General features: G+C 41.6%; 1 protein-coding gene across 1 annotated transcript; it reads left to right on the forward strand.

Moving 5' to 3' along the window:
* The first annotated feature begins 372 nt into the window (after nucleotides 1-372).
* trpm2 (transient receptor potential cation channel, subfamily M, member 2) lies at nucleotides 373-20,913 on the forward strand. Its single transcript, XM_069154644.1, has 32 exons — nucleotides 373-528; nucleotides 1,534-1,702; nucleotides 1,807-1,987; nucleotides 2,620-2,783; nucleotides 2,901-3,081; nucleotides 3,221-3,282; nucleotides 3,353-3,553; nucleotides 4,804-4,906; nucleotides 5,792-5,913; nucleotides 6,587-6,964; nucleotides 8,241-8,378; nucleotides 8,473-8,602; nucleotides 8,699-8,844; nucleotides 11,739-11,851; nucleotides 12,718-12,816; nucleotides 13,004-13,217; nucleotides 14,361-14,479; nucleotides 14,563-14,695; nucleotides 15,235-15,406; nucleotides 15,557-15,737; nucleotides 15,828-16,009; nucleotides 16,724-16,856; nucleotides 17,448-17,535; nucleotides 17,758-17,842; nucleotides 17,948-18,090; nucleotides 18,199-18,263; nucleotides 18,567-18,596; nucleotides 18,694-18,780; nucleotides 18,879-18,957; nucleotides 19,047-19,148; nucleotides 19,881-19,997; nucleotides 20,118-20,913. The coding sequence occupies exons 1-32, from the start codon at nucleotides 377-379 to the stop codon at nucleotides 20,232-20,234; spliced, it is 4,386 nt and encodes a 1,461-aa protein (XP_069010745.1). The 5' UTR covers nucleotides 373-376; the 3' UTR covers nucleotides 20,235-20,913.
* The last annotated feature ends 1,848 nt before the right edge of the window (nucleotides 20,914-22,761 follow it).

Below are 22,761 nucleotides of genomic sequence, written 5' to 3' on the forward strand. Positions count from 1 at the left end.
ATGTAGAAGCCGAGTGGTATAAAATGAAGCTTCAGTAAAATACCTTTAAATTGTACTGCTTTACAGTACTTGAGTAAATGGTGGATCTTTCATGCAGTTCTGGTAAGTACTTCCCTCTCGGTAATGCAGTTCTCCATTGATTCAACACTGGCACCGCACTCCTTTCTGTCCTGTGCCTTCACTATGAGGTTTGGTCGGGTTTCAGCTGCAGCTCAGCTCTGACATCACTGATGCAGTGCTGCGTGTAAGCCAGCACCCACAGCACCGACTGCAGAGTCTCCTGTCGTCTGCCATGCTGTCGGCCCTCAGCCGGAGGCAGATGTGATTAGCGCAGCCCCCCTCGCTGTGCTGCACCAAGATGGGAGAAGCTGAGCGGATGTCGCAGCTGTTTCATGCTCTGAAGGTCAGCACAACCAGACCCTCTGAGCAACTGTCTCTCTCCCCGTTCTTCCAGCGCTACGCCTTCACTTCCTGGATCAAGGACAACATCTGCAAGAAGGAGTGTTGCTTCTTTGAAAAAGATGCCAGGTAGGCTGAGCCGCTCTGCACTGTGTTGATTTGGTGATGACGGTCTCTGAACTGACCTCGTAGTTACTGCCGCTGCACGTTAGAGATACTGTGAGGAAGTTGCTGTGAAGGCAGCCGCGTGATTATTGAATTCATTCGTTGTTTGCAGTAATCTGCTGAGAAATAACAAGCTGTGAGCAAAAGTTTGGGCAAAGTCATGTCAAAAGTACATATTTCATTGATTTTTGTTGTGAAAAGAAGTAAATACAACCGCTCCAGCATTAAACATTAAAACATAACATTATTTCGAATGTTATATTTACTTTTTTAATTCATGAATTTAGGAAAAAGTAAGTGCAGTTTGGCAGTTTGACTCCCTTCTGCTTGTAAAGTCTCAAAGTAGGAGGTTCACAGTATTAAACAAGAGCTTTGTTATGGTGGGTGGTGACAAAACATACAGCGAGCAATGCTGGGATCAATACTACACATCCAAAAAATATATAGCACAGGGGAGAAAAACTGACATGGATGCAGAACGACATACAAAAATACAGAAACATCGACGACGAAGAAGGTGAACGAAGAGCTCGACGCGTCGAAGACTTTGAAATGTAACAGGAAACACAAAAAACCAGACTGACAATCAGACCACAGGACGGACATGAAATCCAAACCTTGACAGAGCTTCTTTAACTCATTAGGCCTTAATTGACTTGTTAGGAGCAGGTTAGGCCTGTCGGAAATGTAATTAAGACACCGCAGTTGAGAGGAACTCCAGAAGAAGACTGAGAAATCTTCCAGAAGAAACCGCACACATCTGCTGGGCAGAAAGAAAAACAAAACCCTCATAGGAGGAGCTGCATGAGAGTGGTGACGCATCATCTGTGTGGTCATGGACTGGTGTACTCTCCCTTACAACTAAATACGGCCTATTATGTGCAAATTAACACCCTTTCTGTTTTATCTTGATGTCTCCGTGCCACTTGCATGAAACATTGCAACTATTAGCGTCTGTTTCTCCACTAGAGCGGATGTATGTAGGTGTGGCTACTCAAAGACGGATCATGTGGATGAAGCCATCAAGCCGGAGGACTTCACGGGGGACTTGTGGGACAGACACAGACATATCCGCGAGGTGCCCACTGATGCTTTTGGAGACATTAGCTTTGGTGGTTTGGGACAAAGAGCAGGCAAGGTGAAACAATGCTCGCTGCCCATTACAATAACATCGCTGTGAACAAATGTGTGCCAGCATGTCTTCATCCCTGCCTTTGCGTCTGTGTTTGTGCACGTTGTCAGTATGCACGAGTGTCCACAGACACCAGACCTGAGGTCCTGTACCGCTTACTGACTGATAAGTGGAAACTTTCCCCTCCCAACCTGCTGATCTCGGTGACCGGAGGAGCCAAGAACTTCTACCTGAAGGCTCGTCTCAAGAACATGTTCCACAGAGGTCTCATCAAAGTGGCCCAGACAACAGGTCAGCCAGACACACAAAGAGAGGTTTGTGTGTGTGTGAGATGTGAACGTGTGCCAATAATTTATCTGAAAGCCTGTTAAATCATGTGTTTTATGGGAACATGTATTGATGTGGACTTTGTCTTATCCACCTCCATTCAGATCCAAACAGTTACAGGTTTTGTGGTTGAATATTAACTGTAATCCTAATGAATGCCTTAATGGTTTGTTCCTTCGGTCTGGGCTGTCTGAGGTGGCCTTGTAAAGTAAACTACTTCCTGTAATGTAAATTATTTACTTGTATACAAACTGTAAAAACAGACTAAAGATAAGCAAGACTTCAGGATAATGTGACATCCTGGAGTCTCTGTTGGTTACCTTGCAACCTGACTGTGACATGAAAACATCCAGGAAGTTCCTGCGCCAGGGCCAGAAAACGTCCCACACACAACCCTCCATTTAAAACCATAAATCGAGAATTTTAAACTTTCTAGCTGTACTCTTATTTCAAGTTTAAACTGCTGTCAACACGTTTTCACATTAAAAGTCCATCTATGAAGGGAAGATTTCAATAAGATTTCTAATGTGAAACAGTCTGACTGGAATAGCTGACGTGTTATTGTTGTTGTGATGGACTTCCTGTGTTGTATGCAGGTGCATGGATCCTCACCGGTGGTACCCACACTGGGGTGATGAAGCATGTAGGGCAGGCTGTGAGGGATTACGCCCTGAGTAGCTCACTGCAGGGCCAGATTGTGGCTATCGGAGTGGCCACATGGGGAGCCATTCACAACAGGGAGTCTTTGGTGCACTCAGAGGTAGCATGAACACATGTGACATGTCTCTTTCAGGAGGCAATACTCATCAGTACTCATCAACTGCATGGCATACAGTCTGATTGAGACTTCTTGCCACTTTGTCGTCTTTCTCTGCAGGGTTGTTTCCCCGCTCATTATTTGATGGACACCAAGGACCAGGGCCGACTGTCCTGTCTGGACAACAACCATACCCACTTCCTGCTGGTGGACGACGGGACCCACGGGAACTATGGTGTGGAGATTGAGCTGCGTAGCCATCTAGAAAAATGCATCTCCGGAAAGCGTCTTGGAAATAAAGGTTAAAAATTGCTGATGCAGCATCTACAAAATCAGTAATCCATTACAGATAGCTGATCAAATGTGATTATTTGTATTTGTCCTGCTTTTAATATTGATTTTTTTTTTTTGATTTTTTTTTTTTATGGTCTTACCACCAGAGAGCGGCGTTACCATCCCTGTGGTGTGTGTAGTTTTAGATGGAGGACCAGGCACGCTGAATGTGAGTCAGCAGTTTTCTCTCTCCCTCCACCTTTGTGAACTGTCTGACCGTCCTGTGTGTCCCCTCTCAGACCATCCACAATGCTTTGCTCAATGGGACGCCGTGTGTGATCTTGGAGGGCTCGGGGAGAATAGCAGATGTGATCGCCCAGGTTTCAGGACTACCGTTGGCCCTGGTCACTATCGCTCTCATCCAACAGTTGATGAAAAGGTTTTTTGGTCAGGAGTATGACACCTTCTCCAACCACTCCATTATAGAGTGGACTAAGAAGGTATGTGAACACACTCCTGACCTCAACAATTACATACCGGTTTCCAAACTACTGTTTCTGTCCAAAGCTGAACGGTTGGCATGTTAATGCACCCTAATCTCTTGACATGCATAAAGTACAGCTTCAGCTGTTTCATTCATTTTGCAAGTATTTGATCATAAAGCGAAGTGTTGGACAAATTTAAATTAACGATCAAAATGATTATATTTCATCCTCTGGGGACCACGAATGACCACAGTGAATTTCCAGTAGGTGTTGAGATATTTCAATGAGAGACATAACTGTAACCTCACGGTGGCATTACAGGAAACGTCAGGGGATCAGCAGTCAGTAGGATTCATCATATGGGAACCATGAATGCACATTGTTTGTACCAATCCAACATGTAGGTGATGAGATATTTCACAGGATGAGTAAAAACTTTGACCTGTTCATGAAGGGAAAGTTGGAAGATTGTCAAAGTCATTGGAATTCAACCTTTAGGGAACCTGAAATGGGTTTTCTCTGCTTTCTGGAGGGTTTGAGTGCTGTAGTAGCAGTGTGTGTGTGTGTGTGTGGGGGGGGGGGGGGGGGGGGGGTTATTTGGGAGATATTTGACTAAAAACATTTTCACGTAGTTTTGGACTATTATCTTTACAATATTTACTTAAAAATGCACTGTCAGCCATAAAATGAATACTCACCAAACACTGGTAAAACAAAGCCCATAGTGAAGTTGTAGTGGCTGATAGGTGCTGTGAAAAAACGCACTTAAGTGTTATAATGGTAAAGAAAGCCTGTTTGAATATCTAATCAAAATATGATGGAAATCCATTGAGTTGTTATCAATGCACCTCATTCTGAACAACCTCATGGTGCGATAAGAAAACCAGGGATCATCAAAATTAGTACAATTTTACGGTGCGTAATTTATGAATTGTCTGGAAATAAAATTGATGAGGACAGTATTTTTAAAAGTTCTTAGTTTGGTTTCAGATCTGGCCTTTCTTAGGGTTACATGAGATTTCTTGGATAGTGTTTATTGCTTCATTCTGGCATAACTGGACTTAAGTGCTGTTGTTAATGGATCGTGGTGTCCTGCTAAATTGCCTCGATAGGTAGGAAGGCATCTCTAATACTCTTCTAATCTGCTCTAAGCCCACCTCAGACACAGAATACTCTCTCCTGCTGCTCTACTATATCCTTTAGTAAGATCTCTTTCTCAGAGATCGATGTTTGATGTGAAATTCTGCACATTACGTCTGTCTCAGATTCAGGACATCATCAGGCTGCCTCACTTGTTGACAGTATTCAGAGTAGGCGAGGACGATCACGGGGACGTGGACGTGGCTATTCTACAAGCTCTACTCAAAGGTAAGGGTGTGAGACAGATGCTCAGATCCTAACTGCACTCACTGCAGGCATCCAACACAGCACTGAGTATGAAGATGGGAAGGCTTTGTGCCAAACCAGCTCTTAGCAAGTATAATGTAAAAGTGATTCTATCAAAGTATCAAATGAACCCAATTAAAAAAAACACCCGAGCTATTTTTAACACTCATCGTCAGACTTGATCTGTTTAGAAATAATCAATGTTTCTTCCAAACTTCTGGCTCATGGTCTTATGAAAGATTTATGAAACCCATTTGGACCGAGCCTAATGCATTTCTTGAACATAAGAATATTGTACTAAAACAAAGAGAGAGTCCACCACTATGATCATACACTTCATGTTTTGATTGTGATGAGTCAGCATTCTAGCTGAACTGCTTTCCCCCTCGAGTTTCCATCACTGAGCTCCATTAAAGTGGTTAAAATACATTATGAAGTGGTCGTCCTACTCACTCAGCTGATGTAGGACATCCACTGTCCTCTCTCCTCTGTGGCATCTTTATTATTAATAAAGCCTTGCTACCCACAACCTAAACTGTTCTGCTACTGACATGTATTATTATAAAAGGTTCTTACAACAGAGATGTCATGTTGTGATTATACAAAATGTTTTTTGGACAAATTCAGTTGTCAAACAACAACAAAAAAAACCTGGTTCCTTTTTGTCAAATGTAAGAACAATTAATTAAAAAAAAAAAAAAATCCATAATATTTGGAAATGAAAATAAGAACTATATGCTTTCAGTACAATCAGAAATCCATTGAGTGAGAGTGGATGAGGCTGTCTTGTAACAGAAGGGATGCATCTCTGCAGCCATCAGCATATACAGACACAGTAATTGGTGTCTTTTTAAATTCTCCACTCAGCTTCGAAGTCCAGAGAGTCGCTGGGAATCGAGTCCTGGAAGAGGCAGCTGGAGCTCGCTATCATCTGGAACCGAGTGGACATAGCAGAGACCGAGATCTTCACCGAGGAGAGCCAGTGGAAGGTTGGTTTTCCTATTATACATAACAACCAAATCTAAAAGTCCATCCTCTCTCCTTGACTCTTGAGTTGCAACCCTAATCGGCATCATTAAGATCAAATTAAAGTGTGATGGATTGACTGGGAAAACGTGAGCTTATCAGGTGTGGGGCGACCGAGACGGATCAGCGAGGAGGTGGCAAAATACTACTTTTTATTCTCCACGTAAATTAACATTCCCGTGAATTTGAGTTTTAGTTGTTAGGTGGGTTTGCTCAGTTTTAAACTCTATTGGTCCAATTGTGACACACAAAACATATTAAAAGTTACTGAATACAAAAAAAAAATCCTTCTACCACGTAAATATACTTTGTAAAGGACGGAAAATGAAAACAGTTAAAGTCAGCTGAGCAGGCGGCAGCATAATATCACAAGATTAATCAAAAAATGATACTTCATAACAAACATTTTATGATACGAGGGGCAAGGAACAATTATATTATGAAATACTGTCTAATTCTGCAATAATAATAAAAACCTTCTGTGTTACCAACTTAACATCCTTTTCCAGAGAACCTGACATAAAAAAAAGAAGGCTGTTGCATTACTGAAAAAACAAGAATATGTACAAGCAGCTGTCAAAAAGAGTGCTGGGATTTTAATTGTGTCTTGTGCTCCGGCCTGTTTTCCCGGTGTAGTCCAGTGATCTCCACGGGGCCATGTTCTCAGCCCTGGTTGGCAACAAGCCTCAGTTTGTGAGTCTGCTGCTGGAGAACGGTGTGAGTCTGCGGGATTTCCTGGAGGACGAGGAAACTCTGTGTGAGCTCTACAAACAGCTGCCCAGCTGCTTCTTTCTGTGCAAGCTGGCCAAGCGAGTTCACAGCTCTCACCGCACGACTAAGAAACTGTTCGGCATCAGGGCTCGAGCTCGCAAAGGGCAAGGAGAAATGATCTCCTTGGCGCATGTTGCTGACGAGGTGCGCCACCTGCTGGGCAACTTCACCCAGCCCCTGTATCTTCCCTCCCCCGCGCCAAACGACCACTTTAACATGTGCGTTGAGGATACATCATCGTCAGTGAGTATGTTTATCCAAAATTTTTCTTTTAAAGCTGTGAATCAGGCCTGCAGTCTGAGAGGAAACACAATTTGATTGAATATAATTTTTTTTCTGGGAGTTAAGGATTTTATTCGCTATCCTTTGATTTAACTAGAATTACAGCTTCACGGTCGTACCGGTCATGTTACAGTTTACTTCCATATCTGCCAAGACCTGTATAATAGCTATACAGTATGTAGTGAAGACCTTGAAGGAATCTCTATATGTGTTCACATGCTTGGCCAATTAAGCTGACTGATAGTAGACAATGCTTCAAATATGGATGTTGCTGCAAAGAAGCCACACATCGTAAGATATGGATGCTTTACACACATTCAACCCGACAGCACAGAAGATCTTCACAGTCAGCACAGTTTCAACGTGGACACCCGAGATAAGTGACATCAGTTCAGTATCTGACCAAATGTGAAATATGATCCCAACATCCCTTTCTGTTCCTGAGATATGGTGTTAAATAATGGCCAGAAAAATGATTTTGCAGAACATGATGATGTCACAGTAAAGTTGACTTTTGACCTGACGGATATAAAATAACATCACTTCATCATTTTATCCTATTAGGCTTTTGTGTGAAATTTTGTCATAGTTAGCATGTGAACGCTTGAGTTATGGCCACAAATGTGTTTTGTGAAGTCATAGCGATCTTTGACCGCCACTATTTTAAACAGTTCACCCTTGAGCCAGGTAAAAATGTTAGTTCCAGATTTGAAGAAATTTACTCAAGGCCTTTTTTTTAAAAATATCTCTTTCATCAGAATTGCTTGATTTGAGGCCACAGCGATGTTGACGTTTGACCCCCAAAATCGAATCAGTTTAATTTTGGGGGTCAAGTAAATGTTTGTACCAAAATTTGAGGGAATTCCCTCAAGGAATTCTTCAGCTAAAGCATTCGTGAGAACAGGACTGACATACGGACAGTTCCAATATTTGTAAACCAACTAATAGTTGGCCGACTGTCCGTCTAGTATTTTACCACCATACTGTTATTTCTGAGAATGTGGAGAAAGCATTTAGACCATGATAGTAAATACAATTTTAGAGGAGGTATAACTTCTTTAACATTTAACATGACCTTAAAAACAGAAATATGAAAAATCTAAATTGCTGTCTGGACAACATTTTCAGAGTTTGGCCTTGACTTGTGCCCTAACTTATAATATCAGCATTTCTGAAATCCTGACTCTGACCATGAACTATTCCATTAATGCACGCCACTCCTTCACTCTCCTTATAGCTGTCCAAAAGTCAGGCAGATTCCCAAGATCCACCCAGAGAGGACAATACTGAAGCACAGAGGGACGCAAGTAGAGACGTTTTCCTTTGGGCTATCGTCCAGAACAACAAGGAGCTGGCTGAGATTGCCTGGGAGCAGGTGATGACAATAATGGCACAGACAAAGTTTGACCAATCTTGTGTGGGTGTTTGCGTGTATGACTTTGCATCTTTCTGTATCTGTATGTGCACAGTGTAGAGACTGCATGTCCGCTGCTCTGGCTGCCAGTAAGATCCTGAAGAAAATGGCAGAAGAAGGAAGCGATGCGGACGAGGCAGAGAAAATGCAGGAGCTCGCCAAACATTATGAGAAACACGCCATTGGTATGATACAAGTATAAAGAGTAGCTGTACTGAGAGGTTAGAAAATATCTTCAGTGTGTGTGTGTGTGTGTGTGTGCGTGTGTGTGTGTGTCCCAGGTGTGTTCAGCGAGTGCCACGTCGGTGACCAGGAACGAGCTCAGAAGCTGCTGGTTTGCGCGTCACAATTTTGGGGCAGAACGACGTGCCTGCGTCTGGCGCTGGAGGCTGATGATAAAAGCTTTGTAGCTCAGTCAGGTGTTCAGGTAGGAGGAAACTCTGAGTTTCTTTTGGGGCTTTTCCAACAAGTCTTTTTAACTCTGGAGTGAGTCATGAAATGTTGAGACTGACAAATTTGCCTTGTAATGTTGTGTCGAACGGTCAGGTGAAGCAGCTTCTCTGGGAACCCCCTCCGATGTGAAGTACTTTCTTCCTCCGTCTTTGGTTTTGATTTGCAGCCTCACTGGTAGCACGAGTGGCGGTTTAAAACCCTGTTGACGGAGCGTTGACAACAGTCGGGATGCCGTGCATTGTTCAATGACTTCGGGGCAGTAATCTTCAAACATTGGCTTTGGTTTCACTTGAACTGCTCCCCTTTCCTGCTTCAGGCCTCCTGAATGATCACATCCTTTGTCCTGTAATGGTGGATGGGGTGTGATTACCACTCTTGGCCCGGCCCAGCTGCCTGGCTTCGCCATCAGCATCTGGGAAAAAAAAGGAGGTGGATTGCGCATCTTAAATTGACATAGGCAGGCTGATCGTTCTTATGTTCTTATGTCGGCTGCAAGTCTTGAGGTCGGGGGTTTTGGCCTTTAGCTTATTGTAGCTCTTCTCTACAGCTGCACATTTAGCCTCCATCACCTTCATTTTTTTTTTTTTTTATCTCTGAGCTGCACTGCGTTAGCTTCAAGGAAAGTTGGGCAATGTCCATGGTCTGTGACTGTTGTCTGGACATTGTCCAATTTTGCTTCAAGTGAGTAATGGCCGATTTAAATTGCATGAAGAGGGCTGCCCTGTGCTACTTTAGCAGCTTAGTCAAGGCGGACATGTTTGCAATAGAGCTGACGGGAGCTTTATCTTTAACAGCCTTTTTTTGGTCGTTTCAAATGTTATTTTAAGTTTTGTTTTTTGTTTTTATGTCAAATTTCACTTTGCTGTGTGCCAAATGTATGCTTTTCAAATTAAATTGCGTATAAAATATTGCGGGACCCTGAATGATACTTGTCCAGTCAAATCATCTTCCGGCCACCTCTGGACAGGATTAATCCACTATCAGCTGATCAATAGGAATCCGTCCATCCTTGACTTTGTGCAAAATACTGCCTATTGCATTTCACAGTAGTTTTTGAGCCCCACATGTTCAAGGTTAAATTGTCTAGTATTTACCCTGATGGTATTTACCACACTGTGCGCTCTCTTAAAAACAATCCTGGAGACATCTTACATAATCTATTCATCATCTTAAAGGGGAATCAAGAGCCGGACTCTCTGTTAGCTCTGTTGGACATTACCGATGGAGGCGATCCTCATCTGACATCTGCAGACTGCTGCATGCTTTGCCTTTGCCTCACTCTTGGCCAGACATGCAGTCTTGCTCAAATGGAAGGATGCTGCCCAGCTTGCACTTAGTCAAAGGCTCTTAGACATCATGTCCTGCCTGAACTTGGAGATGATACGCTTCTCAGTGAGTGGCTCTGACTAAAATCCTTTAAGACCTGGGGATCCTTTTGACATATTTCATAATGCCCAAACAACATTTGCATTGTTGACACAAAAAATAACACCTCACTCCATGGAAATAGCTACATCCTTAATTAGGGCTCGAGCACCGATGGTGTGAAAGCCCTATTGTTATTCAAACGATTATTATGATTCTCCGTAAACAACTGCATTTTTGGCGGCTTTATCATATTCAAAAACTCATAAAAGTTGGTACACCCGTCTCTTCCGGCAAAAAATTTCATATTTTAGTGGAGTCGTGAGTGGGCGTGGCCAAATGGCTCACTGGCGCCCCCTAAAGAGATGGCCCGGTAGGTACATTTACCTACATGCACAAAATTCGGTCCCCTTAATAAGCCACGTGGTTCATGGCTCACGGAGGGCGAGACCTCCTAAGGCGAATCCCTATAAGGGTAAGCCACTCAGGTTTGTATGTGCAGTCATCCTAATACCAAACCAAAGGTCAACAACAATACAAAACTCAAACAAAAAAGAAGTCCAAAAGAGCCTTTTTTTTTTTTTTTTTTTTTTTTTTTTCATTGTGCACTGGTTAGAGCAGTTGAGAAGTAACTTCTCAGTTCAGAAAAAGGTCATACTCCAAAAAGTGATAAAAAAAAAAAAAAGTCATACTTGTCAGTCTGTCCAAAAAGTGACCCAAAAGTAATTTTTGTATATTGTATATATTATATAGTATATTGTATATAGTATATTGTATATAGTATATTGTATATAGTACATAGTAAGTTGTATATAGTATATAGTATAGACTATATGGCATATTGTATATAGTATATAGTATAGAGTATATAGTGTATTGTATATAGTATAGACTATATAGTGTATTGTATATAGTATATAGTATAGACTATATAGTATATAGTATAGCCAGGGCGATGCGGCTAAGTTTGATGTTTCGCCGTGACACAGAAAGTTGATGTTTAAGGTCAAACGATGCTCCAAACCTCATGAAACTTGCATCAGGCACCAACTTTCATGAGTTTTTGAGTTTACTTCATTCTAAACCTTCTGACGTCTGACTTTAAAACTGTCATCACTGACTGTTATTTGTATATGATACTACATCGGTGTGTGTTTTATAACTATGTGCTGTAGCAAAGAAATTTCCCCTCGGGGATTAATAGAGTGAAATAAAATAAAAATAAATAAATAAAAAAGATGTCTGCCCGACTTGGTAGTTTTGTTGAAAATCTCAATAAGACAATCCTAAAATGTCTAAGAATTCTGGAAATGATCATAAAATAAGTTATTATTAATTGCATTTACATTGAGTAACATAAACATGTATATTTTGTGTCACTGATGACTTTAACTTGATAAATAAGACTTTCTGCATTTTGTATTTGATACGCAGATATGACTTGTTGGTATCTAATTACTGCTATAAATCATAACCCAGTCAGACAAAGTGTCCGTCTTTCAGGCTCTTCTGACTCAGATCTGGTGTGGTGAGCTTTCAGTGGACAACCCTGTGTGGAGAGTGCTGATCTGCATGGTCTTCTTCCCTCTCATCTACACCAGCTTCCTGGTTTTCAGGTGAATGCCTTTTTAAGACTAATATCTTATGTTAACCTTTTTGATGATATGCAATAACTGTGGGGATGTTACAGCTGTACCACATTAAATAGACAGTCATACATTTGGTATAATGTAGCAGTGGTTTGTCTCAAACTTTTGCTGGCCATCTGTATCCCTCTGCCCTTTATTGTTTGCACATAAAACCTGCGCTGTGTTCCAGATGTTGTACTTGTCTACTAACACTCACTATTCTGAGTGCATCAGTGCGTTCACACTGTCAAGTACAGAAACATGCAGTGTACGACAAGTACCAGGATGATGCACTCAACACACCCCAAAAAAGAAGTATGAAACTCTGGACGCTTTCCACCCTAAACGGTCGCCATCTTGGCTCCGTAGGGGAAGGGACGGGGCCACCGGCGAGAAGAATTTTCAAATTAAGGCTCTTTGCTGCAGATATTTTGGTGGGTGATGTGTTCACATGCTGAGGTCATTTCCAGTCAGTGCAGAATGGAAGTGTGCGATTTAAAACAACACTATTCTGTCAAAATTCCTGCTCTTCACAAGTAAGAGTCCTGACATGGAAGAGTTTATTTGTTTGGGTCCTAAGATAAATATGTCATTTGGATCACAGCACTGGTCTCACCAAGACCTCTGTATTACACTTTTTGAAAACCTTTTAGCTTTATTGAACTATAAACACAAGCTGTTACTTGTGTTCATAGTTCAATAAAGCTGGAAGTGATTATTTCCCAGTGTACAATCAGGCACTAACTTGTTTTTTCATGGTTTTATGTGAGAACATATCCGAATCTATTAGTGTTTTTGCGATTGGGTCACGCTCCATCATCAGTGTTCAACAGTGTTGCTGTAATTCTCCCTAGATGTGATGAAGTCATCCAAAGAGAAGCTGAGAAGAAAGAGGAGATAAAGTCAGTGGAGACGGTAACAGGAAGCACACTTCGAACAAATTCTCTGGGCTCGTAAGTACACAGTTAGAAGAGTTTATAGACACCCTCATGTTCTATGTTTGTTATTAGTTTTCAGTTCAAATGTCAGTAAAGGGAAAAGCAGGAAATAGGTGTCCCAAATGTCACTTGTGGAAAAATAACCAGTTAAATATGAAAACCTGAAGTAGTTCTTTGACCTCAGTGACCTCTCTGTCCACAGCCAGCAGCGTCTGAAGCGTCTGAGGTGCTGGTCCAGACTGTTGTGCCTGTACAGCTCTCCGCAGGTCAAGTTTTACTGGAATATTGTGTCTTACTTCGCCTTCCTCTTCCTGTTTGCTGTGGTGCTGATGATCGACTTCCAGACTACGCCCTCTGCTGGAGAGCTGCTGCTTTACATGTGGCTGTTCACTGTGGTGTGCGAGGAGGTCCGACAGGTGATATTATCGCCTGCAGCTGGGACAGGCAAACAATATTAAGAAAGAGAACATTATATTGAAGGATTAATCAGCTATACTGAGGTCTGACACTGCTGTAGTGTTTGTGTTTACAGCTTTTTTGTGATGACCACAAAATTTTAACATGAATGTCATTTGTCTTGTACAATCCTGTATTGGCTCTCAACACAGTATATTAACATCAGTCATAAGCAAATTTGAGTTTAAGTTATACAAGCTTATCTAAGAAGCAGAGCTGTTGTAGAGATGGATTTCATTGGTTGAGTAAAACTTCAGCAGGAAGAAGAAAGATGCACTACTGGGGGTTGTAGAAACCTTCTCAACATAATCAGTGGCCCTGTTCACCTTTACAGACTCATGGACACCCTTTGCATTTAGCTACCCGAGGGAGCATCATAAATTAGGCCTGCTTTACTTCCTCTAGTCCAGGACAACTTGTTATCATGAGGGAGAAAATGAATTCCTTATTTAGGCCTTTCTCAATTATACCATAATTACCTGATTGCGATTATTTGAGCTTCCTGCCATCATTTTGTGTAAAGCAGTGGGCTTGGAGCTGAGTGCCACAGACAGGAAGGGAAGTCTGAAAAAAGTAAAAACACACTTTTGGTTTGAGTCTCATTGTGAGAATTGTTGACGATAAAAAAGTATACCAAGGTAAATTATCCTTTAATGATCAAATTATCTTGATTAATTAATGATTACATCAATAATAATATTTTACTTTTCTTGCTATGACACATGAACAAGTCTACTATTGCAAAGAATCAACTATAAATGGCTCTATTTTCATCTTTTTATGTGAATATTTAAAGTTTAGCAGTCGGTCTACCCAGTTGACCTTCAGCATGCTGATATTTACAATAAGAATAGATACATTTTTTTAAGCGATAGCAAAAGTGCTCATAGTCAGACCTCCCTCCTTCTTCCTCCCACTTTTTAATTAATGTATTCACTTTTCCAGGTGTCATGTTCAGTGATTCTTAGACCAGCTTTGGTTACTGAGCTCCCACTAGTGTGCTTTTACTGAACCAACAGGAACATTGCTGTTTCTCAAGTGTCTGACTTCTGCTAAAGAATACTTTAATCACTTCATACATGTCACAATCCTTTTTGTTTCAGTTGTTTCATGACCCTGATGGTTTCGGGTTTCGTAAGAAAGCCAAGATGTACATCAACGAGCTGTGGAATATTTTAGATGTGCTGTCCATCCTCCTGTTTGTTCTTGGCCTTTCATTTAGGTGAGTTTTCTCTCTCTGAGACAAACACCACGTAAATTTATTCACCCACTGGATTATCCATTAATCAAGTTTTCCTGCTTCAGGCTCACAACCAAGCTCTTCTATCCGGGTAAAATCCTCCTCTGCATCGACTTTGTGGTCTTCTGCCTCCGGCTCATGGCCATCTTCACAATCAGCCGAACGCTGGGACCCAAAATCATCATTGTCAAAAGGATGGTGAGACGGTTACATAGAAATATAATGAGTGCCGACCTGATTCAATGTGGGAGCAACGGCAGAGAACAAAATGCTACGCTCCAAAACACCTTTTATCCAATACAATAAGAGGCTTCTGCCTCACTGGGCCTCCATCTGGCGTCTGCAGATGAGATGTGCTCCTGGTGTTTAATACGAGGTGTTTCTGAACAAACTGTTACAGCTGGTCTGTTTGTTGCCACATTACATTTCATAAGGTCAAACTTTCAAAGATGGGGTCTGTGTTCAGCTACTTTATATTCTTTTACAAGTATTTCTGATTTTGCAAAGAGTCTATTGTTGTTTGTTTGCACAGTATATTTGTCATATTGTTTGTGCAGAGATGATATCTGCAACAAAAGGTCAACCTTTTAAATGCCTGAACTTGTCACCGCAAAATGTACAAGTCGCTAAAGATTGGAATTTCAGTTTCATGCTCTTCTAAAAGTCAGAAAATAAATCTGCTGATACGTCTTTTTCTTCAGTGTCTTTTGGTTGTGACCGATCTGTCTGTCCTCCAGATGATGGACATGTTCTTCTTCATGTTTCTGCTGAGTATCTGGGTGGTTGCGTACGGTGTGGCCAAACAAGGAATTCTCATCCACAACGACGACCGGCTGGACTGGATTGTCCGCGGGGCGGTTTATGAGCCGTACCTCATCATATTTGGGAATTTTCCAAACAATATTGACTGTGAGTCAAGATGGAGAGTAGCACACGGAAAGCTACTTTTACCAATAATAATAATAATAATAATACATTTTAGTTTTAACATTTCAGTGTTTCACTTTTTCACCATTTTGACTTTTAAGAGGCTGACGCTTGTTATTTTGTCTTCTGCAGATGCTGCGTTTGACATTGACACCTGCAGCATGAATGGCACCGATCCTCTGAAGCCGAAGTGTCCTGTGCTCAATGAAAACCAAACACCAGCCTTCCCCGAGTGGCTCACCATCATCATGCTTTGTGTTTACCTACTCTTTGCCAACATACTGCTGCTCAACCTGCTCATAGCCATCTTCAAGTGAGTTCTCAATATCGCGTCTGTGAGCTTTTCTCTTCAATGTGCTGCTACTACAAGCCCATCTTCTTCCTTTGTTTGTATACTGCACAGCTTTACGTTCCAGGAGGTCCAGGACAACACCGACAGGATATGGAAGTTTCAAAGATACGAGTTGATTAAGGAGTACCACAGTCGTCCAACTGCCCCGCCTCCTTTCATCATCTTCAGTCATCTCTACCTCCTCATCAGGAGCACAGTGCTGAGGAAGCCCCCCATCGCCTACAAAGAGTTCAGTAAGTATTGAATTATTTATTTCTGCTTAAAGAAGACTCCATGATTGTAATGAAGTCTCTGAGGAAAAAACGTTCAGATAAAATCTATGACAAAAGATATTTCAGAGACATCAGACACCCATAACAAAACCAGCAATCAAAAATCCAGCACTTTGTATTCCGTACAACCATCTGTTATTACATAAGTAAAAGCCAATGTATAGGTGATGTGGTAGCAAATAAATCATCTCCATGACAACGGAGGAAGTCTATCTGCAGAAATACTGCTTTAAAAAGATCAAACTTTAGAATAACTATTTATATGTTTTATTATCAACCTTAGAAATGTCAAGGTGCTGTTGCTTGATATTGTCCAGAGCTTTCAGCATCATCTGGTGGTGTTGTTCATCAGCAGGCGAAGTTTGCTTAGTTGTTATGGGGACGAGTAAGTTGTTATCAGCATGTGATGGTGTTTTACGAGGGGAGACGGCCCCTCCTGTCTCTGCTCAAAGATAATCTCGTTGCGATTTCTCAAGAATGTTCATCTCTCTCTCCAGCCGTCCGATGAACCCGAGTATATGACCTTTAACCCCTTCACACTTCCTGCTGTATTGTCTGCTTTGTTGAAATTTCAGTTTTGACTCAGTCCCAGTTTGTCTGTTGTGGAGGTGCGTGTCTGTGTGGACACTGAATCTGGCGAAGCAGTGATGAAAAGCACGTGACACTGTTTTTCAGGGAATGAACTCTCTCAGATCGAGGAAGAGGAGCTGCTGTCCTGGGAGGCCTTGATGAAGGACAGATACTTGCTGTCTGCAAAGCAGGAGCAGAATCAGAGTGTGGAGAGACGCATCCTGGATACAGCTCAAAAGTAAAATCCCGCAGGAACGTAGCTGCGTGTCGAAGCATGACAATCCTTCCGGGTACCTCTGTCTGCGCCTCGCCGCACATTAACATGCTCGAGATGTCAACACTCCCACTGCACTACACTCCCAAACCTGTATACCAATAACACATGAACCTGTATACCAACAACACATGAACCTGTATACCAACAACACATGAACCTGTATACCAACAACACATGAACCTGTATACCAACAACACATGAACCTGTATACCAACAACACATGAACCTGTATACCAACAACACATGAACCTGTATACCAACAACACATGAACCTGTATACCAACAACACACAGACCTGTATACCAATAACACATAGACCTGCAGTTGTGCTGCCCACTTGTGGTCAGAAATATCAAAGAATGCAGGTTTAAAGGAATAATCTGGTAATTTGGGAAACGTGCTTATTTGTTTTCCTGCAACTAGTTAGATTAAAGTTTTAACAGACGTCTGTCTGAAATATGGTCAGACGAGCCCGGCTGTTGTTTGATATTTGATTGAGAGTTTGGGAGTGATTTTGAAACGGACTCTGACTGAACTTGTTTGTTCCTTGAGGGTTACCACCATAAGCGATCGGCTGGAGAGGGAAGAGGAAACGAGCTCTGCTGCCGTGGTGAAAAGGCTGGCCCAACTAGAGGAGCAGGTTGTGACCTGATTTTTTTTTTTGTCGTCGCTGATGTTGCACCTGTGTTTGTGACATTTCACGTTTTGCTGCAGGAGCTGAGCATGATGCAGAAAAGAAATGCCACACTTGTTGGTGCACCCATATGTGTTTGTTGAATTTTATTTCCAGATGTCCCCTGTGGAAAGTCAGTTATCTTCATCATAGCAAAAGTGTCTGACCCACTTTGCTCCGTCTCATCAGGTCATCCAGTCAACCAGAGCACTGGAGTGGATTGTGGACAGTCTGAAATCTCAGGGTTTTACTGCAAAACAAACACAATCACAGAGTCAGTAATCAAATTCTTGATTCAGCATTACTTACATAGTTTTATTTTACCGGTATATTACATGTCCAATCTCCCGTTTGCACGCAATATTTATTTTTCCTGCAGCATCTACCACCTCAGATAAGACCGCTGACTCTTTGAGGAACACGTCAGAGAAGGACGGTTTCCACGTGAACGCCCGTCACTGTTACTACCCCAACAGCAAACTCACGCGCTTTCCTGTGCCTGAGGAGAAGGTGTCCTGGAAGGTATTTCACAACCCGCCACCAAAATCATCAGCTCCTGGTCCTCAGAAACTCAATGTATGAACAGATTGTCTGGGATTATTGGATTCAGGTGTCTTCTCGGTCTTTTAGGTCAGCTTCAGCTCATATCTGCCAATTTATTATGCCTCTGAGGACGGTGACGACCATGTGGACGGGTATGTTTTGACATTGGGAGCCCATCCATATTGTTGTGTTCCCACTTGGCTTGGTGTGTGCAGCTAAAAGGATTTATAATTATTGTTTTTAATCAACATAACTTAAATATTTCACATTTAAATGTCCCAAATTTTTCACTCTTCCTACAATATGGGACCTTTAGAAGTATTCATGAGCAGATAATAGATGGACCATAGTCACCCTTGATAATCTGCTCAGGTTGCATTTTTAAACAGTTTGAACTAAATTTAATGATCCTCCTCATATCTCTGTATGATTTCATCTTTTCTTTCTCCTCGCAGATCAGAACCAGAAGCCTTAAATAATTACAGGTATGATACCAGATAAGATATACAACGCACCAGATATCACCTTACAGTAACTTCACAAGCACGTGTTGATGTTTGATGTGGGTCGTCTCATCGTTAGAAACCCAGGAGGGAGGACGGGGATCAGGGGACGAGGTGCACTGAGCCGCCTGGGTCCGAACCGCAATCTAGACCTGGTTCTTACACGGTGGGTCACTTCATGTCCTTCTGGAGCTTTTAAAAAGTTAATTTTTTCCCCCGCTGCTGCTGGATAGTACGACATGATTTATGAAAACTGATTTTCAGCTGGCGAGACAGTACGATGTCTGTTTTGGAGTATCTGGCGGTTTGGGACGAGAGTCGAGGAACCTTGACTTTACCGAGGGTGAGTTTGGTCACTTCAGATGCCTTTTTGAACTTTTTGCACTGTTTGCATAAATGCTTTGTTCTTTTGTTATTTTTTAAAACCTTCAGGGACCAGTTGATTCAGCTGATCACCTGCCACCGACACTTAAGAAAACCATGGGAAAGACACTGTATGAGACAATAAATGCAAAAGTATCAGAAGGAACAAAGGTGAGTCCGTTCAACACCTCCGTTTGCGTCAAAGGTATAAAATGTAACTTTCCTGCACTATTTCCAAAAATGATGACACCTGTGTTATATATTTTGTCGAGATTTACATTTGGTCGCCTGTCAGTGCCAAGATAAAATGTATTTATGGAGCACATTAAACACTGCACAGGTTGACCAAAGTGCTGCACATTATCAAACAGAACTGAACAATCTGAGAGACTTGAGCATGAGAGGAAATATGGAATAAAGATACAATTAAAAAGAAAAAAAATTAAATAACAACATGAGGTCAACGCAAACACATGAGCATGTCGGAGCAGTTCATAATATTTGAGTCGGGCCTTTTGTGGAAAAGCTAGTAAATAATAATAAGATGTTTAAATGGGAGTTGAACTCTGGTAGAGAGCTCGACCACCTGATGTGGAGGGGGAGCTTGTTTCAAAGTTTCTCAGCTGCAACAGAGAAAACCCGGTCGGCCCGAGCATCGTATCCACTTTACCGGCTCTACGGACTTCCAGGGAAACGACCTCCATCAGTGGTCACTGAAGTCATATAAATGGGGTGAACACAGTATCGGTGCTCTAAGGTGCTTTCGCAGTCATTTTAATTATGGTTTAAGGGTGAAATTAATTTCATTAATAATGCGTTGAAAAAATGATTTTCTTGACTTGATGAATTTGATGATGAGTCATGTTGATTCTGACTGGCAGCTGCTGTGCGTCTGTGTTTCAGGCGTTTGAGGGTTACGTGGACGACTACAGGAACACAGATAACGCCTGGGTGGAAACCACCGTCCTCAACATTCACCTGGGCACAACGAGCCCGGTGATGATGGATGTCAACAACATGGTGAGAGCACTATTACAACATATTCTATTATTTATAGCATCCAGTATTTTACAATCTATTTGACGGAGAACATCACTGATGGACTGCGTTTACGTATCGTGATTATCTTCTGCTTCGAAGGTGCTGAGCCGCAGCGGCCACCTTCGGTGGGAGGAGGTGAGCAGCAGAACCCGACTCGTCTCAAACCAAAGAGATTCTCTGCGGCGGGTTGCCGAGCTGCACAACAGGAAGTTCTGACGTCGCGTAGCTGTGAATGTGCCTCTACGTTAGCAGGTTTGCTTCTGCTTGTCACTGTGGCCTTTTCCTTCAGTCGGGTGGAGATTAATTCTGTTGCACTGGAAGCACTTAAGAAAAAAGACTGAAGACACTATGAAGCCATGATGTACGCTACAGCGGAGGAGCTGATTGTTTAACCTACAAACTGTGCTGTACTTCAAACACTGAGAATAAATACTTTACTGCTTCATTTACTCGAACATGGTACAAAGTAGTTGCACTTTTACTTCACTACAGTTGACTGACGTAGTTTTTCAATACAGTACATAAGGATTATCAGGACAGTAAATTCATTGCAACAAACATAATAAAACATATAATGAAAATTGTTATGTGATGCAAGTTTATGCATTGTTAAATAAGAAACAATCACTTTTAAATGTTACTAAAAGGCAATGCAACACTACTAATAATTCAATATTTTGAAAGGGACTATTCTGCATAACTTGTGCTCTCATTTTGTCATATTTTGCTGCTCACACTTCTGTACTTGTTAATATTTTGTACTCGCCTGCAATGTGTTTTGCTTCGTCATCGCTGCTTTTAATTAAGTCAACTATTTTAGCAGCTCAATTTCCCTGTCAACGCCTTGCAGGTTACATTTACTGAACACAACCAAGCTCTCCTGGTCTATTAAACAGCTCCCTACTCATTTGTCCTGTCTGCGGTTTCTATGGAACAGAAAAGCACGTGTTCTGCGTAACTTTAACACTTTTGTTTATGTCGGGACGGTGAACTCACAGTTTTTGTGCACCTGCCATGCATGCAGCGTCGCGGCAGTTTCGGAGCCGGCTCAGCGGGCTCTCATTGGTTGAGACAGAAGTGGCCAGAGGCTGCAGTATCGGGTTCACGCCCTCCTCCTTCCCCTGCTGCTCTTCCTCCTTCAGATCCTTCAACTATTCCCGCGCAAGCAAATCCGAAATCTGCGAATCTTTGGTGTGTTGATGCTTTATGACGCGAGTGACCTTTTAAACTGAATGGAGAGTTGTGAAGACGTTTGAAAGTGAAAATTAAACTGTGTGCACTTTACTGGCAGCAGAACATGTCGCATCAGGTCTGACCTCGCTGCCTTTGTTTTTTTTTTTTATTTGTCCCGTAAGAGAAGCTATTTTTAACCACAGCCTCGCAGAGAGGGAAAAGGAGGAGCTCCAGCTCTGCTCCTTCTTCATGATACCACAGACTGCGCCATAAAGCTTCCAGAGTGTGAATCTCGTTATCCTCTGTTATATGTGAATCAAACGATTTACATTTCTAATCCAGCGCGGTTTCATTTGAGATCTGGTGGTGGTTACTCTCGTGCATCAACAGCTGCATTTGTTGTAAAGATTTTTTTTTACCAAATGTAAAAACTTTGAAAGGAAACAAATTGACAGGTTTTTTTTTACAACCCTGTTTCAAAATCTTCCGTTAGCAGTACATAGTTATAATAAAAACAAACAGACTCAATGCAATGCAAGACAGATTTCCCTTATTTTTTATTATGCCCAAATGAGAAGCCATATTTAAAGGGGAAACATGGGTCCGGGCATGTCTCTGTTCCAACTTGTATGAAATAATCATACAAGTTGGAAGATTACGTAATATAGAGTATAAAGTGGCCGTTGGTAGTATTTATAATGCAACATGGGAAATCAAGCATGTGTATCACCCAAAATTACAATTTGTTGACTCACATTCATCTGACCCTCATTTACCCTGAAATACCTGATCCTGGGATAAAATGGCCTACAAGCCCCCAAATTCATTATATATCTTTATGTGTGGATTTAATTAGTTGCGAGAATATGCACTAATTAAGTACAATATCAACAAAATCAACTCTTGTATTATTGTGTTGAGGGACTGTCTTGTAGAGAGGTGTGTTGTGCTTACATGGTGCATATTGCTGAGTAATAACAAAGTGAGAAACAGAAACGACTTTGTTAATACAGGAGAGAATTTCTGCCTGCTGACTGCATTAAATGGGAATAACTTCTTCTTTAGCCCAGAGATGCCTGGAAGCTCAATATACCATGATCATGTGCTGACAGATCTCCTGGGGCCTTTAACAAGAAATGAAGATGTATTTACACACAGTTTACTCAAATACTGTACTTAAGTACAATTAGAGCTACTTGTACTTTACATGACTATTTCCATTTTATCCTACTTTATGCTTCCACTCAACCACATTTATCTGACGGCTAGTTAGTTTTAAGATGAAGTTTTGGCACAATAGATAATTAAAAAGCTTTTAAAATACAACACATTGTCAAAGATTTACCATTGTTGTTGTTTTTACCTGTTTGGTTTCTGCATGTCTTACAAAAATCAGTGTGTAGTTGGGCCACATTTCAAATGTCTGTGAGTTTTGAACAACTTTGCCAAAAAGTCATTTTTCTCTCTAATCTTTTCAATCGTTTTATTTCAGAAAATGTTCAAACGAGCAAATATCAGCAAAGATCAGAGAAAAAGTTGAAAAACTGAAAACAGAACAGTATGACAACTT

The sequence above is a fragment of the Embiotoca jacksoni genome, unplaced genomic scaffold, assembly GCF_022577435.1.
Source record: "Embiotoca jacksoni isolate LCO1_2020_lvr unplaced genomic scaffold, fEmbJac1.0.p SCAF_2, whole genome shotgun sequence".
In the NCBI taxonomy this organism is placed as follows: Eukaryota; Metazoa; Chordata; class Actinopteri; family Embiotocidae; genus Embiotoca; species Embiotoca jacksoni.